The 14677-nt window shown below is 36.6% G+C and overlaps 2 protein-coding genes across 7 annotated transcripts in view; both read left to right on the top strand.

Moving 5' to 3' along the window:
- RERE (arginine-glutamic acid dipeptide repeats) overlaps positions 1 to 14677 on the top strand; it is a 771648-nt gene that overhangs the window by 300597 nt on the left and 456374 nt on the right. The gene's annotated exons all lie outside the window — the stretch shown is intronic.
- Positions 8704 to 11670, top strand: LOC119528014 (synaptosomal-associated protein 23). Its single transcript, XM_037828618.1, has one exon. It carries the CDS (start codon positions 8786 to 8788, stop codon positions 9419 to 9421), a length of 636 nt encoding a protein of 211 aa, XP_037684546.1. The 5' UTR covers positions 8704 to 8785; the 3' UTR covers positions 9422 to 11670.

Below are 14677 nucleotides of genomic sequence, written 5' to 3'. Positions count from 1 at the left end.
CACATATCATACAATCATCCAAAGTGTACAACTGGTTCATAACATCAGCAGATAGTTGTGCATTCATTGCCACAATCAATTTTTGAACATTTTCATTACTCCAAAAAATAAGAATAAAAATAAAAGTAAAAAAGAACACCCAAAACATCTCATACCCTTTCTTCCCCCCATTTTATATTTATTTTTTTGTCTCCATTTTTCTCCTCATCTGTCCGTACACTGTTGATAAAGGGAGTGTGAACCCCAAGGTTTTCGCAACCACACAGTCACATTGTATAAAGTGAAGTTATACTTTTTTTTTGCAAATGTAGATCCAGTTTTCCCAGCACCATTTGTTGAAGAGACTGTTCTTTTCCCAGTAGAGTGGTCTTTGCCACCTTTTCAAAAATCAGTTGGCATGTAGATTTCTGAGCTCTCAATTCTGTTTCATTAGTATGTATGGTCTAGCCTTGCACCAGTAACATGCTGTTTTGATTATTGTGGTTTCGTACTAATTTTATTATTTGTTTGTTTGTTTATTTCCCCTTCCCTTCCCACCCCTTTCCCCCACTCCCTGGTAACCTCTATTCTACTTTCTTTCTTTATGAATTTACCTATTCTAAATACCTCATAGAAGTAGAATTATACTGTCCTTTTGTGTCTTATTTATTTCATTATAATGTTTTCAGGGTTCATCATGTTGTAGCATGTACCAGAACTTTGTTCCCTTTTGTTCCAAATAATATTCTCTATATAGATAATGGATATAGCTTATTTGTTCATACATTGATGGATATTTGGGTTGTTTCCACCTTTTGACAACTGTGAATAATGCTGCTGTGAACATTGGTGTATAGGTATCTGTGCAAGTCCCTGTTTTCATTTCTTTTGAGTATATACTTAGGAATGGAATTGCTGGATCATACAGTAATTCTATTTTTAACTTTTTGAAGAGTCGCCAAACTTACATGGTGGCTACGACATTTACATTCCCACCAGTAATGCATAGGGTTCCAGTTTTTCCAAATCTTCAACATTTGTTACCCACCCCCCCTTTAAAAAAAAAAAAAAAAATCTGTCCTAGTGGGTATGAAGTGGTATCTCATTGTGATTTTAATTTACATTTCACTGATGGCTATTGATGTCGAGTGTCTTTTCCTGTGCTAACTGTCCTTTTGTATATCTTTGGTGAAATGTCTGTTCAAGTCCTTTGCGTATTTTAAAAAATGGGATTGTTTATTTGTAGTTGAGTTGAGTTGTTGGAGTTCTTTATGTATTCTGGATATTATGCTCTCCCAAGATAGATTATCTGTAAATGTTCTCTCTTATTCTGTGGGCTTTTTTCATTGTTTTGATAGTATCCTTTGAGGCACAAAGGTTTTTAATTTTGATGAAATTCAATTTATCTGTTTTTCTTTTGTTGCCTGCTCTTTTGATAGCATATTTAAGTAATCATTGCCAAATCCAAGGTCATGAAGATTTCCCCCGTTTTCTTCTAAGAGTTTTATAGTTTTAGTCCTTAAATTTTAGGTTTTTGGTCCATTTTCTGTTAATTTTTGTATATGGTTTAAGGTAAGGGTCCATCTTACATATGGATACCAGTTTCCCCAGCACTGTTTGTTGAAAAGATTGTTCTTTCTCCAGTGAATGGTCTTGGCACCATTGTCAAAAAACAATTGACCATATATGTGAGGGTTTATTTCTGCTACCCTTTGTTTTTGTTAAAGACTTTTTCTTTTTCAGTCACTATTTCATCATGAATATTGATAAAATGTTCCAACTTAGATTAGCCCCAAGACCGAAGAACACGCCTGGCACGGAGTTACTCATGAGTTTAATTACGGACTTGCAAAACAAGACATTCCGATAGCCGTGGTTTGGGAGAGTGAAGTTAGCATTCCACCATTCTGCAGAGAGAGAAAGAGAGCTGTACTAAATTTTAAGATCAGAAAGTGTGAGTCCTCCAACTTTACTCTTCTTATTCAAGATGGCTTACTTATTTGAGGCCCCTACCACTTCCATATGAATTTTATGATTGGCTTTTCCATTTCTGCAAAGAAGGGTGTTAAAATTTGGATTAGAATTGTGTTGTATCTGTAAATTGCTTTGGGTGGAATTGACATCTTAATAATATTTACTCTTCCAGTCCATGAAAACGGAATGTCCTTCCATTTATTTAGGTCTTGATTATTTAGGTCTTGATTTCTTTTAGCAAATATCCATAGTTCTCTATGTCCAAGTCCTTTACCTCCTTGGTTAGATTTATTCCTAGATGTTTGATTCTTTTAATTGCTATTGTAAATGGAATTTTTTTCTTGATTTTTTTTCTTCTGATGTTTCATTACTAGTGTGTAGAAATACTGCTGATCTTTGGGTGTTGATCTTGTACCTCGCCACATTGCTGAATTCATTTATTCTGATAGCTTTGTTGTGGAATTTTCAGGATTTTCTGTATATAGGATCATATCATCTGAAATATGAAAAGTTTTACTTCTTCCTTTTCTTTTTCTCGCTTAATTGCTCTGGCAAGAACTTCTGATACAATGTTGAATAACAGTGACAGTGGGCATCTTATGTCGTCTTTGTGATTTTAGAGGGAAAGCTTTCAGTCTGTTGGTAGTAAGTAGGAAGTTAGCTGTGGGCTTTTTATGTATGCCTTTTGTTGTGTTGTAAAAGTTTCCTTCTGGTCCTCGTGTTCTAAGTGTTTTTTTCAAGAAAAAGGTGCTATATCTTGTCAAGTACTTTTTCTGCATTGATTGAGATTACTGTGCTTTTTTTTCCTTCATTCTGTTAATAGTTGTATATTTATTTTCGCAATCATCTGTAGACCTTACTATTACTTGGGCGGCAGCACAGTAAGGCGGGAAGAGTTTTCTTGCTAGGTATACATGTGTTTGAGTGACTGCTGAAGCACCATAATTGGTGACTTTGAAACAATTGATGTTTTCTGAGTGACAATTTCTCTTCAGGTAAAATCGGAAAATTTATTTATTTTTAATCACATTATAGTGTACTGTTAATTGTGGATTAATTAGGTTTTTACTTTCTCTCTTTTTATTGAATTTTTTATTTATTTGAAATAATCTTTTTATAAGTCCCAGGAAATAATTGCCTTTTAGTGTATACTACGAAGTTATTCAAATTGTGCATATGTAAAAGAAAATTCTTTAGCACATTAAAAATTATTACCTTACTTTATCTTTGTGAGGTTGGAAGAAATGCGAAACTGCAATTATAAAGTGATTCTAAACATAAAATGAAAGTGATGGGAACATGAAAAATAATTAACCATGGCTTTTTAGATTTCATAATGAAGGGATTATTAAGCATTGTGAAGCATGTACTCTAGCCACTTACTGCTCCCATTGCTGGCCACAGATTGACATCCCTTGAGAGTTTTTTTTAGAAATACAGCATCTCAAGTTCCACTCTAGATCTACTGAGTCAGAATCTGCATTTTCATAAGACTTCCATATAATTTAAGTTTACATTAAAGTTTGAGAGTCACTGAGCTACATCATTACTTCGCAGTCTTTTTGAAGTCAAGGCACAAATAGAAAATCAGTCATTGCCTTGAAGGCTGAAAGGAGGATAAGTGTACTTCAGCACACCTGTCACCAATTTGTAACAGACTGGTTAGGAAGGCCTGCCTCTAATTTATGCAGATCAAACTATCTTTTTTAAAGGGAAAAGGCAGATATCTCATGACTTGAGATTTTGAAGTGAAATGCAATACATACAGTGCAAGAGGAACAGAGATAGCTTTAGAACTAAATTCTGAAATCAGCCTGGAAGGATTTAGTTCTTCTAAAGAAATAAGTGCCTGATTACAAACGGAACCATGAATTTAGTGCAGACAGACACGAGAGAGTGAGGGAGCTGTGACTGTGGGTGATAAGTAACCACTTTTTCTTAAGCACCTGCTATTTTCCAGTACCGGGCTTGCTTTACACATATTGTTTCTAGACCTTAAAAAAATCCCTGCATAACCTAGCCATTGTTTCTCACATATACAGATAAGGAAAATAGCTGCATGGCTAGTTTGTAAAAGTGGCAAGAGCTTCTGAGAATTGGTGAAGACCAAGAGTAGTTGGACATGTGCGTAAAATACTGAAGATCATGGTAAAAGGAAACTGTTGAAAGAAAAAGAAGGGATAGACCCATTTCTTGGAAAATGCAAATTGATATTACTTTGCTCTTTTTCTCCTTTTTTTCCCTTACTCCTAAATTAGTTATATCTCACCTACTTTAGAAAATTGTTCCTCTCTTACTAACTAGAGCTATTACAAAATGATGTTTAAAAAGATGAATGTATAAAGTTATGTAATTAGCAGGGAAGTACGCTAGGGTGTGTGTGTGGGGGGAAGAGGTCAATTGTAGTAGAGTAGAATATTCAAGCTGTTGCCAGTAACTGGATTTGAACCCTTAATTCACCAACTGAAAGACAAATACATAGTAAAATATGTTAAATATATAATAAAAGGGAGCATATTGTGTGCATCGAAGTTTTTTTGAATGCAAGTTGGGAAACAGTGGCCATATACACAAAAAGACAATTTGTTGGTAGGGTAACTCCCTGAATGGTAGTTGGGGAGAAAGAGTGGCAGCTAGAGAAAAGCCTCTGAAATGTGCCTGGATTTGGGGCAGCTCTGATTTTTGGTCACCAGGAAGTACTGACCATTCCATCTGGATGCTACCACTGGAATAGGTGTCCTTCAGCATTTTTCTTTCCTTGCTGTCACTCAGCTCGAGTTGTTTCCAGAAGAGGAAATTCAGTTGGTCAAGCTTGTATTTACAGTACGTTTGTGACTTGAACAAGGAAAAAGAGGGCAGAAACCTGGATTTATTGCCCCCTCTAAAATTGCACATGGGTCTAAGGTACTTCCCTACAAGAAAATTAGAGAGCTGTTAGGTAAGGGAAATACATTCTGGATGGCCAAACAACACATATTGACTCTATTTACCATTTTATCAGGCGACTGTAATGCTAGAATCTATGAGAACATTAACATAAGAATTTTTATAAATAGTATGTTTTGCTTTGTGTGTGGTGGGTAAACAGAGAAATGATTAAAATAGAATGTGCAGTTTGCGCTGGTTCATATGCTGTTTTTACTAGGCAAGAGAACATGAATAAAGTAGAGTTATATTATTATATGCTGTAATATAGGATTATATTTTTGCAGGAAAGGTAAAAGTGGGTGAGAATTTAAACCCTTAATTTGCCTGTTGAATAGGCAAAAACTCTTTCAACTTTATTTAAAATGAAATGAAAAGTGAGCACCTGTACCTGCACCCCACGGTGCCCTCCACAGATAGATATACCCTGACCCGTACATTCTCTGACTTGTGGCAAGTTGCACTGCCTGCTGTGCCCACTTACACAATAACCTACTTTAAGCTATATTGTTTTGGCCCCTCTCAGCTAGAATCTGTTGTTTTTATGCATTTTAAATATCCCCCGAGGCAGCTTTCAGCCATGATGGAGTACCTGTCTGAGCTGTGTTATATCTTGAGGTATAATTGAAATTTTGACATAGGGGTCTACTAACAGAGTTAGATTTTATGTCTTTTGAGTAGTCTACTCCAAATTTTACATAAGTCCTTTAATTTTAGTGAACATTTTTTGCAGAACATGAGGTTTTCCCAACAACATATATGTTGTGATATAACAGAAATGCCTAAATAAGAAATCGTGGATTGAATGTCACCAACATGGCCCTGTAAGACATCCCCTGAAAAAATATCCCCAGAGATTCAGTGAGTAAAAGGACAAATTTCACTTGCTTGGAACTCTGGGGGAAGGTAGAGACTGGAGAAGGATCTGGGGGATGGCTGTGGACTGGGATGGCTGCATGAGTCCTCTGCCTCAAGTACAGAGGAGTTCACATCCCAACACTGAACCAGACATTGGCTGGTGAAGTGAGAACAGGAGATCCTTGCAGTCTCAGCCCCTCCTGGTCAGACGCCGCCAGGTGCCACTGTTTGGATTGCTTCTGAGGTGGAGCTGGCAAAAGCCTTGACCACCTGCCTTCTTAATAGGGCCGAGGGGAATAGGTAGTCAAAAGTGCCATGTGCTGGGCAGGCTGCAAAGTGCAGGGAAAGGGTGGGGTACTTCCTGGAGTCTTTCCAGACCGTCTCTCAGGAACCATTGGGTCTGGTCTACTGGTGTACACCCCCTGCATGGGTACCCGGCCCTGTTTCAGCTGAGAAATACAATTCAACTGTTAAAGAAGATTCTTAATACAAACCCAAATGACAACAAAATAGATGAAAGAAAAACCAAGCTTCAGAATAAACCCAGCAAGATAATCAGATGGTCAGATATCAGCAATCACAAGGCATACTTAAACTTGGGAAGATGTGGCCCAGTCAAAGGAACAAATTAAAAAGTCAGGGGAAGCAACTAATCAGAGCTGTTCAAATAAGTCTCCTTAATCAATTCAAGGAGATGGGTAGAGAGAAAAAGGATATTAAGAAGACACTGGGTGAGCATAAGGAAGAATTTGGAAGCCCACAAAGACAAATAACATCTTATGGAAATGAAAGACACTCAGATGAAATAAAAACTACGCTAGAGACACACAACAGCAGATTGTAAGCCGTAGAAAGGACCAGCGAGCTAGAAGACACAGCATCCAAATTTGGACAGACAAAAGAACAGACGGAGAAAAGAATGGAAAAATTTGAGCAGAGTGTCAGGGAAATGATTGACAAAATGAAGCACACAAACACACATCATGGGTGTCCCAGAAGGAGAAGAGAAGGGGAAAGGGTCGGGAAGAATATTTGATGAAATAGTTGCTGAATATTTCCCTACCCTTATAAAAGACATAAATATGTAAATCCAAAAAGCCCAACGTACTTCAAGACACATACTAATCAGATTGTCAAATTCCAAAGAGAAAGAGAGAATTCTGAAAATAGCCAAAGAAAAGCAATTCACCACATACAAGAGAAGCCAAATAAGGCTAAGTGCTAATTTCTCATCAGACTTCAAGAAGAAGAGAAGGCAAATGGTATGAAACAGACCATGACTGTGATTAATAGTACAAATTTTAAAAAGTTCTTTCATGAACTATAACAAATGTACATCACTGTTCCAAGGAGTTAAATGATAAGAGTGGTTTATGGAAAAAAAATGCACCTATTGCAAACTATGCACTTACAGTTAAGAGTAATATTTTTTAATATTCTTTTCTCAACAGTAATAAATATACCACACCAATGCTAGGGCTCAATAATAGTAGGGGATAAGGGGTATCATGTTTTCAGGTTTTTTTTGTTTGTTTTTGGAGTAATAAAAATGTTCTAAAATTGATTTTGGTGATGAATTCACAGCGCTGGTTATACTTTGAGCCAATGATTGGATACTTTGGATGGATTGTACGGTGAATATATCTGAATAAAACTGCGTTAAAAAAGAGGGGGAAAAAAGAACCAACCAAAATGTATTCCAAAACTATGTTCTAAAAGAAGCAGAAATGTCCTTTAAGTGGCCATTTAAAAATCACTCTTGATAGTTGGCAAGAACATTTTAAATGCTAATTCTTTGAAGGCATTTTTATGAGTAACTGATAACCTCATCAAATTCAGAAATGTAACTTTCTGATGAACTAATAATCTCAGTTTTTTGAATCCACTGTTACACCTCTTAGCCTTCTAGCTGTCTCTGCCCATTGCCCTGACTTCAGCCTTTTCATAATTCTTACCCCTTGTCCTCACACCTGGTTTCAACACTTTCGTCAATCATTTAATGTCTCCTTCTCATATTCTGCCCATTTCCCTGTCTTTGGTCTCCCTGCTGATCTGCTTTAGAAGCTCAGGGACCTTTTTCCTTTAAGTTCATTGATGTACTTCAAGTCTCCCAAAAAGTGTCTAGGAAGTAATAGACACTTATTCATTCCACAGATACTTACAAACATGGGCAGGGTTAGCAAAGACAGACCTTAGTGTTTTAAACTTGTGTGTCTTAGGTGGCCTGTCTTGATAGCATTGTCTCAGAGTTGCTTTTCTTAGGAGTTGGGCAGTAACCATATGTGTAGAGCTATTGATACACCTTTTTATAAGGAGTCCTCAAGACTGGTATTTATATACAGAAAGAGTATTCAGAAGTTTACTTTGGTTTAAGAAGTTGATACTCAATTTGTAAAAAGTTATAAATTTAAAAATGCTGGTCTCCCTTAAAAGTCCAGTTTACAAATCCTATCCCTTTTGTAAGTTGAACAAAGTTTAATAGTGACTTTTAAGGGTTTTCAAGTTACGGTTGGTCCTGCTTATAAATTCTGTTAATTAAATATTGCCAACATTTAAACTTGCTTTTTTTTTTTAATTTTTAATTTTTTCTCATTTTTATTTTTTAATGTAATTTTATTGAAATATACCATTCAGTCATCCAAAGTGTACAGTTGTTCAGTTTCGTCATATGGTTGTGTATTTAATACCACAATCAATTTTTGAGCATTTTCATCACTCCAGAAAGAAAAAAAACGAAAATAAGAATAAAAATAAAACTAAAGGAGAACACTCAAAGCATCCCATACTCCTCTTCCCCCTCATTTACATTAAAACATTTTTTTAATTGAAATATATTCAAATACCATACAATCATCCAAAATGTAACAGTTTTACAGTGTTGTCATATAATTGTGCATTCATCACCACGCTCAATTTTTAAACATTACTCCAAAAAATAAGAATAGAAATAAAAGTAAACAGAGAGCTGCGGTGGCCGGGAGAGGAGTGGCCGGAGCCGCTTGAATATCCACAGTTCAGTTTCTCTGCCTATCAAGAGTTCTGATTCAACATGGATGATCTGTCACCGGAAGAAATTCAGCTGAGGGCTCACCAGGTTACTGATGAGTCTCTGGAAAGTACAAGGAGAATCCTGGGTTTAGCCATTGAGTCTCAGGATACAGGAATCAAAACTATCACTATGCTGGATGAACAAGGGGAACAACTAAACCGCATTGAAGAAGGCATGGACCAAATAAATAAAGACATGAGGGAAGCAGAAAAGACTTTAACAGAACTCAACAAGTGCTGTGGACTTTGTGTCTGCCCATGTAATAGGACAAAGAACTTTGAGTCTGGTAAGGCCTATAAGGCAACATGGGGCGATGGTGGAGACAACTCATCTAGCAATGTAATATCTAAGCAGCCAGGCCGGGTGACAAACGGTCAGCCTCAGCAAGCAGCCACAGGAGCAACCTCTGGAGGATACATTAAACGTATAACTAATGATGCCAGAGAAGATGAAATGGAGGAGAACCTGACTCAGGTGGGCAGTATCCTGGGAAATCTAAAAAACATGGCCCTGGACATGGGCAATGAGATTGAGGCTCAAAATCAACAAATACAGCGGATCACAGAAAAGGCTGACACCAACAAAGATCGTATTGATATTGCCAATGCCAGAGCAAAGAAACTCATTGACAGCTAAAGCTACTGCTGTACTTCTTTATCATTTATTCACTTCCCTAGCTCCTCCTTCAAAGCCACACCTTTTCATAATTTGAAATTTTGGCACCATACCATTGTAATCAGGAGATAATGTGGAGGAAGGGCCAGAACAGCCCCCCTTACTTTTTTAGTTTCTATTTTTCTCTAGAGGGTAGACTGTGCTGCTTTCTTACAGTATTTTCTTTCTCTGTTCAACCTCTTAGATTGGTTTTCATATGTACACATAGCGTTGTTTTTCATCCTCATTTATTTTAGAAGGTTCTCTTGCTTTCAAGATTTGAAAGCATTGCCAAAGACAGTCATGAAGAAGGAAGGTTTTTTTTTGGCGGGGTCGGGGGGTGGGGATAGAGGCAGGTAGAGCTAAGGGATTGTTACCTCAGTAAAAACCTTCAGGCCTGGAAGCAAAAGTTGCGGAGTTACAGGAAAAGTTTAATTGGGTTTAATTTTTAATTCAAGTTGCAGTTTTTGCCAATTTAGGCTAATGTTTGGTTTTGGAGCTTTTATATGCAGTATTTTGTTGTACATCACAATTTTGCAACCTCTGCTCCAAAATGAGGAAAAGAATGAGTTTTCTTAAAGTCAGCTTAATTTCTGAACTCTTAGTGATTAATGTATGTACATAGATTTTTTGATCCCATTTCATATTGCATTCAGAAATACTTTGTATAAATGAATAACTTTTTATTTTCATATTAGTAGTAGTATCATGTTCCCATTACAGGTTCTACAGCCTCATAGATTTGTCATTAGTCTTTGAAGAAAAAATATGTAAATATATATATATATGTCACGTGAGAGTTTCTCTCTTGAGCAGGGCTTAAAAATTTTCTGGAAAAGTTTGACAAAGTTTATGAAGTGAATTCAGATTTACCTCAATGCCAAGAATTATGTTTAGGTAGGAAAAAAGAAACTTACTTTTATCTCAGGTAGAAAAATAGTTTGCTTTGAACTTTATATAGCTTTAGATTTTTCTTTTAAGCTAGGATTTATTGTTTAACTAAAAGTGATTTGGAAAATTATGCCTTTGGTTTAATTATTGATGATTGCACTGTCATTCTCTTTAGCTTTATGTATTAAACCACATCCAAATCGCATTTGTTTAGATCCTGAACAGTGTTATGGGAATTTGATTGGTATTTGTCACCTTTATTTAAAAATCAGCATCCGCACACTTTATAGTTACTAATGTATACTGGTTTGACCAGTTAACACTGCTTGATCCTTACAATTAAATTTTGTAATTTACCAGTGGAATTGTTCTTTCAAGTAGTTAACATGTTCCTGTGACTATTATTTTGGGGCAACAGATTTATCAGCTCTTACTTAACAACTTGAACAGTGCCTGGCAAATTGAATAAAGCAAAAGTCTGTTAGTCAAGAAGCACTCCAAAGGAAAGCTACATTTAACACGTTTCCAGTTTTTATTGAAAAATACTGACAGATTTCCTTTGTGATTTCTCATGACGCTTGTTGAAACCATTACTAGTCTTTTATTCACTTGGGCTTAAATACCCTAGTGACTGAAAGGATAATGTTTATGAGTGAGAACTGTAACCCTCTTCCTGGAGAAGAAATACTTAACCTGGGAAATTTCAAAGGCTGAAGAGGAAAATATTTTTTAAAAGTGAGACTGAGGTTCTCTGTAATAGAAATCTTCCATGCCAGAACAGGTAGTTTGGCCCTTGATTAAAAGGCTAACTTCTTTTTTTTTTTTTCTTTTGCTTATCTGTGTCTAATTTTCTTACCCTGTTACAAGTGTTTTCTGAGTATCCTATCTAAAAAAGTAGACACACATACAAAGACTTGGTCAGGTTCCGAAATTCAAATTCTTTCAGGGGTCAGGCAAGTGATAGTAAATGTTTAAGTAAGTTGTATAACAATGGGAATTATGCTATACCTAAATGCCTTTTCTAAAAGCATTAAAAAAAAATTTTAACACTGATCTGGCTAAAGAAAATAGTCCTGAGGATATCAATATGCTGCCCCCCACAATTAGTTTATTGGTTAGAAGCTTTAAGGTACCATATCGTCTGGATATACTTCAGCTCTGTCACTTGCTGGCTAAGTAACTGTAAGCCCATTTCTTTACCTCACTTTTCTTGTCTGTAAAATGGGGATTAATAATTCCTGCCTTCATACAGTTGTTGCAAAGACTCAGTATGGTAACACCTATAAAACAATTAAAACACAGCCTGGCAAACATAAGAGCTTAATAAATGATAGCTGCTATTCTGTCTAGAGTGGAAATCTTTTTTGGGTAAAGGTTACCTTTGTGAATTTGATGAAAGACAACACAGCCTCTCTTCCCAGAGAAATAGGCCTACAAACATGAATCGTCACAAATGAGAATCATGTAAGCCGTGAGAGCCCATCCATGGATCCCACAGTCACAAACTTTTCCAAAGCTTCTGCTACTGGGAAAGAAGAGGGGTAGGAGTATAAAAAGGCCCCTATTAAAAGTGGACGTATTAGTCCCATAATGCACTAGAAATAGAAGCTGTTGATTAAAACCTTTTTCTGATTTTCTCCTATAACATTATCTGGAAACTTGTTTACTGTACTTTTGAAAGGTAATAAACTCAAGTAGTTAAGAACACAAAAAAAAAAAAAAAAAAAAAAAAAAAAAAAAAAAAAAAAAAAAAAAGTAAACAGAATACCCTAAACATCCCATACCCCCTCCTCCATATTACTCATTTATGTTTTGTCCCCGTTTTCTTACTCATTTGTCCATACACTGGGCAAAGGGAGTGTGAGCCATAAGGTTTTCGCAATCATCATCACCTTCAAGAGTCAAGGATACTGGATTGCAGTTCAACATTTCAGTTATTTCCATTTAACTGTTCTAAAAACCTAAAAACTAAAAAGGGATATCTATATAACACATAAGAGTTACCTCCAGAATGACCTCTCAACTCCATTTGAAATCTCTCGGCCACTGGAAGTTTATTTTGTTTCAATTATCTTTCCCCTTTTGGTCCAGAAGATTCTCTCAATCACAAGATGCAGGGTCCAGGCACATCCCTGGGAGTTACATTCCACATTGCCGAGGAGATTTATACCCCTGGGAATCATGTCCCACATAGCGGGGAGGGCAGTGAGTTTACCTGCCAAATTGGCTTAGGGAGGGGCCACATCCAAGCAACAAAAGAGGCCATCTGGGGGTGACTCTTAGAGGCACAATTATGGGTGGGCTTAGCCTCTCATTTGCAGTAACAAGCTTTATAAGTTTAAGGGCTTGGCTTCTACGCTGGTGGTCCCCAGTGCTTGCAAGAAGATCACGAATTCCCCAGCTGGGAAAGTTTAATGTTTCCACGTTTTTCCATAGTCCCTCAAGGGGCTTTGCAAATACTTTTTATTCTCTGGTCAAATTACTCTGAGTTGTGTTGGGACTTCATGCTAACCTGTACAAACAACAAGGTCTTACTCCCTAGTCAAGGTTCCATGTAATTATGGCATTTGAGTAAACTGACCATACAAGTTAATTTGTATAGTGTGCTACAGAAAATATAGATTTTGCATCATATAACCATCTCTTTGGTCCCACACAGAAGCCAAAGTTTTAATACATGGTTAATTTCTATTCTACCCTTTAGTCAACCAAGTCCGTTTCGTTTATATCTCCAGTTGAAGTCTCATCTCCTTTTCAGCCTCTTTAGTAGCTGATTCATGGGGCAGTGCCAACACCGCTGCCAAACTCTGGTTCTGAGTGCCACTCAGTTACCTGAAGCTCCAAGTGCCAATCACGTCACACACAAACAGCTCAGAATTTCAAAATATAGAAATAATAGATCTCGTGATTAACTGTGACTGCTGTAAGAGCTTACAATCTAGGAACCTTTACATAAGCCTTTCCCTTATAACCCATGCTGCCAGATTCAGTACTCAAGAGTTCACACATTGTTGTTAGTGTATATTAGTGAGGCATTATAATGTTTCTTTTTTCATTTCTGGTTTATTTCACTCACCCTACTCTCCTCACGATCCATTCACTTCATTGCATACCTCATAACTTCTTTCCTTCTTGCTGCTCCCTCTTGCAAAAACATTGTTGTATTTTTACATTTAATCACACTCACTGACCACTCTAGGTTTCCCTAGGTTATGCAGTCCCAGTCTTTATCTTCTATCTTTCCTTCTGGTGTCATACAGATCCCTAACCTTCCTCTTTCAACCATATTCAGTTATCTTTTTTCAGTGTGCTTACAATATTGTTCTACCATAACACAGTATTATTAAACTTGCTTTTTTTTTTAAATTTAATATTTGGTTTTTATTTTTAAGGAGTCTATTAATGCAAAACTTTCCCAAGAATTTAATTCTTTATAAATTGAGTAATTTAAACCTATAAATGAAGTAAACCTAAAAAGAATTCTCTTAGATATTTTAGTGCTTTGCGTAAACTTACTTTAGTTTTTATTTTAACCACCAATTTGACTCAGGTAAACAATGAGTGGCAATATAGCGTAATCTAGTTCTACCACTGCTTTTGGAGTTACTCGGGGCAGGGACGACTTATGTTCCCTGATTTCTTCATCAGCACAGTAGTGCTATTACCCGACCAGGGTGGTGGAGTCTTTGCCTGATGGCGCTCAACCAATTCCTGAGACACTGCAGTTTCAAAGAAAAAGTTTATTCCTGGCCTGAAGCAGGAGAACAGGTGGCCCCAAAATTTGTCTCCCCAAAGTGCAGTAATTCTCATAGTTTTAAAGTATCAAAAGATGTTCAACTTTTAGTGTAATGAGCACAGTGGCTCCAGATTATGTAATTAGAGGTAATCTAATTATTGAGCATGCACATATTGGTTACATGCTTAGTCACAGCATGTATGTAAGAAAATGGTGGCCTTAATATGATGATGGGCATGATTTTTAGTATTATAATGAGGTATAGGTGACTTAAAGGTTGAGGTCTAAGCAACTACAAGTCAGGCGAGCCCATTTTGATTAGATCCAGCTTCAGTTATCAAGATAACTTTGGATTTGGTGTGGTTTAGTTCTGGTCTGACATTAAAACATTAAGGGCTGACTTTAGTGATCATGAGACTCTAAAGTCAAAAAACTGGTAAGTGGGTACAAGTGAAGGTTAGTCACAAGGTTTTACAATCACAAGGGCACAAGAAAAGGATGATGCAGTCATTATCAGAGATCAAGGCAGCTGGATTACAATTCAGAGATTTCAAGTATTTCCCTCTGTCTGCTCTAATATTCCAGAAAGTAAACAGGAATATCTATATAAT

This window comes from Choloepus didactylus, chromosome 2 (assembly GCF_015220235.1).
Source record: "Choloepus didactylus isolate mChoDid1 chromosome 2, mChoDid1.pri, whole genome shotgun sequence".
In the NCBI taxonomy this organism is placed as follows: Eukaryota; Metazoa; Chordata; class Mammalia; order Pilosa; family Megalonychidae; genus Choloepus; species Choloepus didactylus.
This window is presented reverse-complemented; position numbering and strand designations above follow the sequence as displayed.

Excerpts from the sequence above, each read along its gene's own strand:
- LOC119528014 (XM_037828618.1), top strand. The coding sequence starts at position 8,786 with ATGGATGATCTGTCACCGGAAGAAATTCAGCTGAGGGCTCACCAGGTT.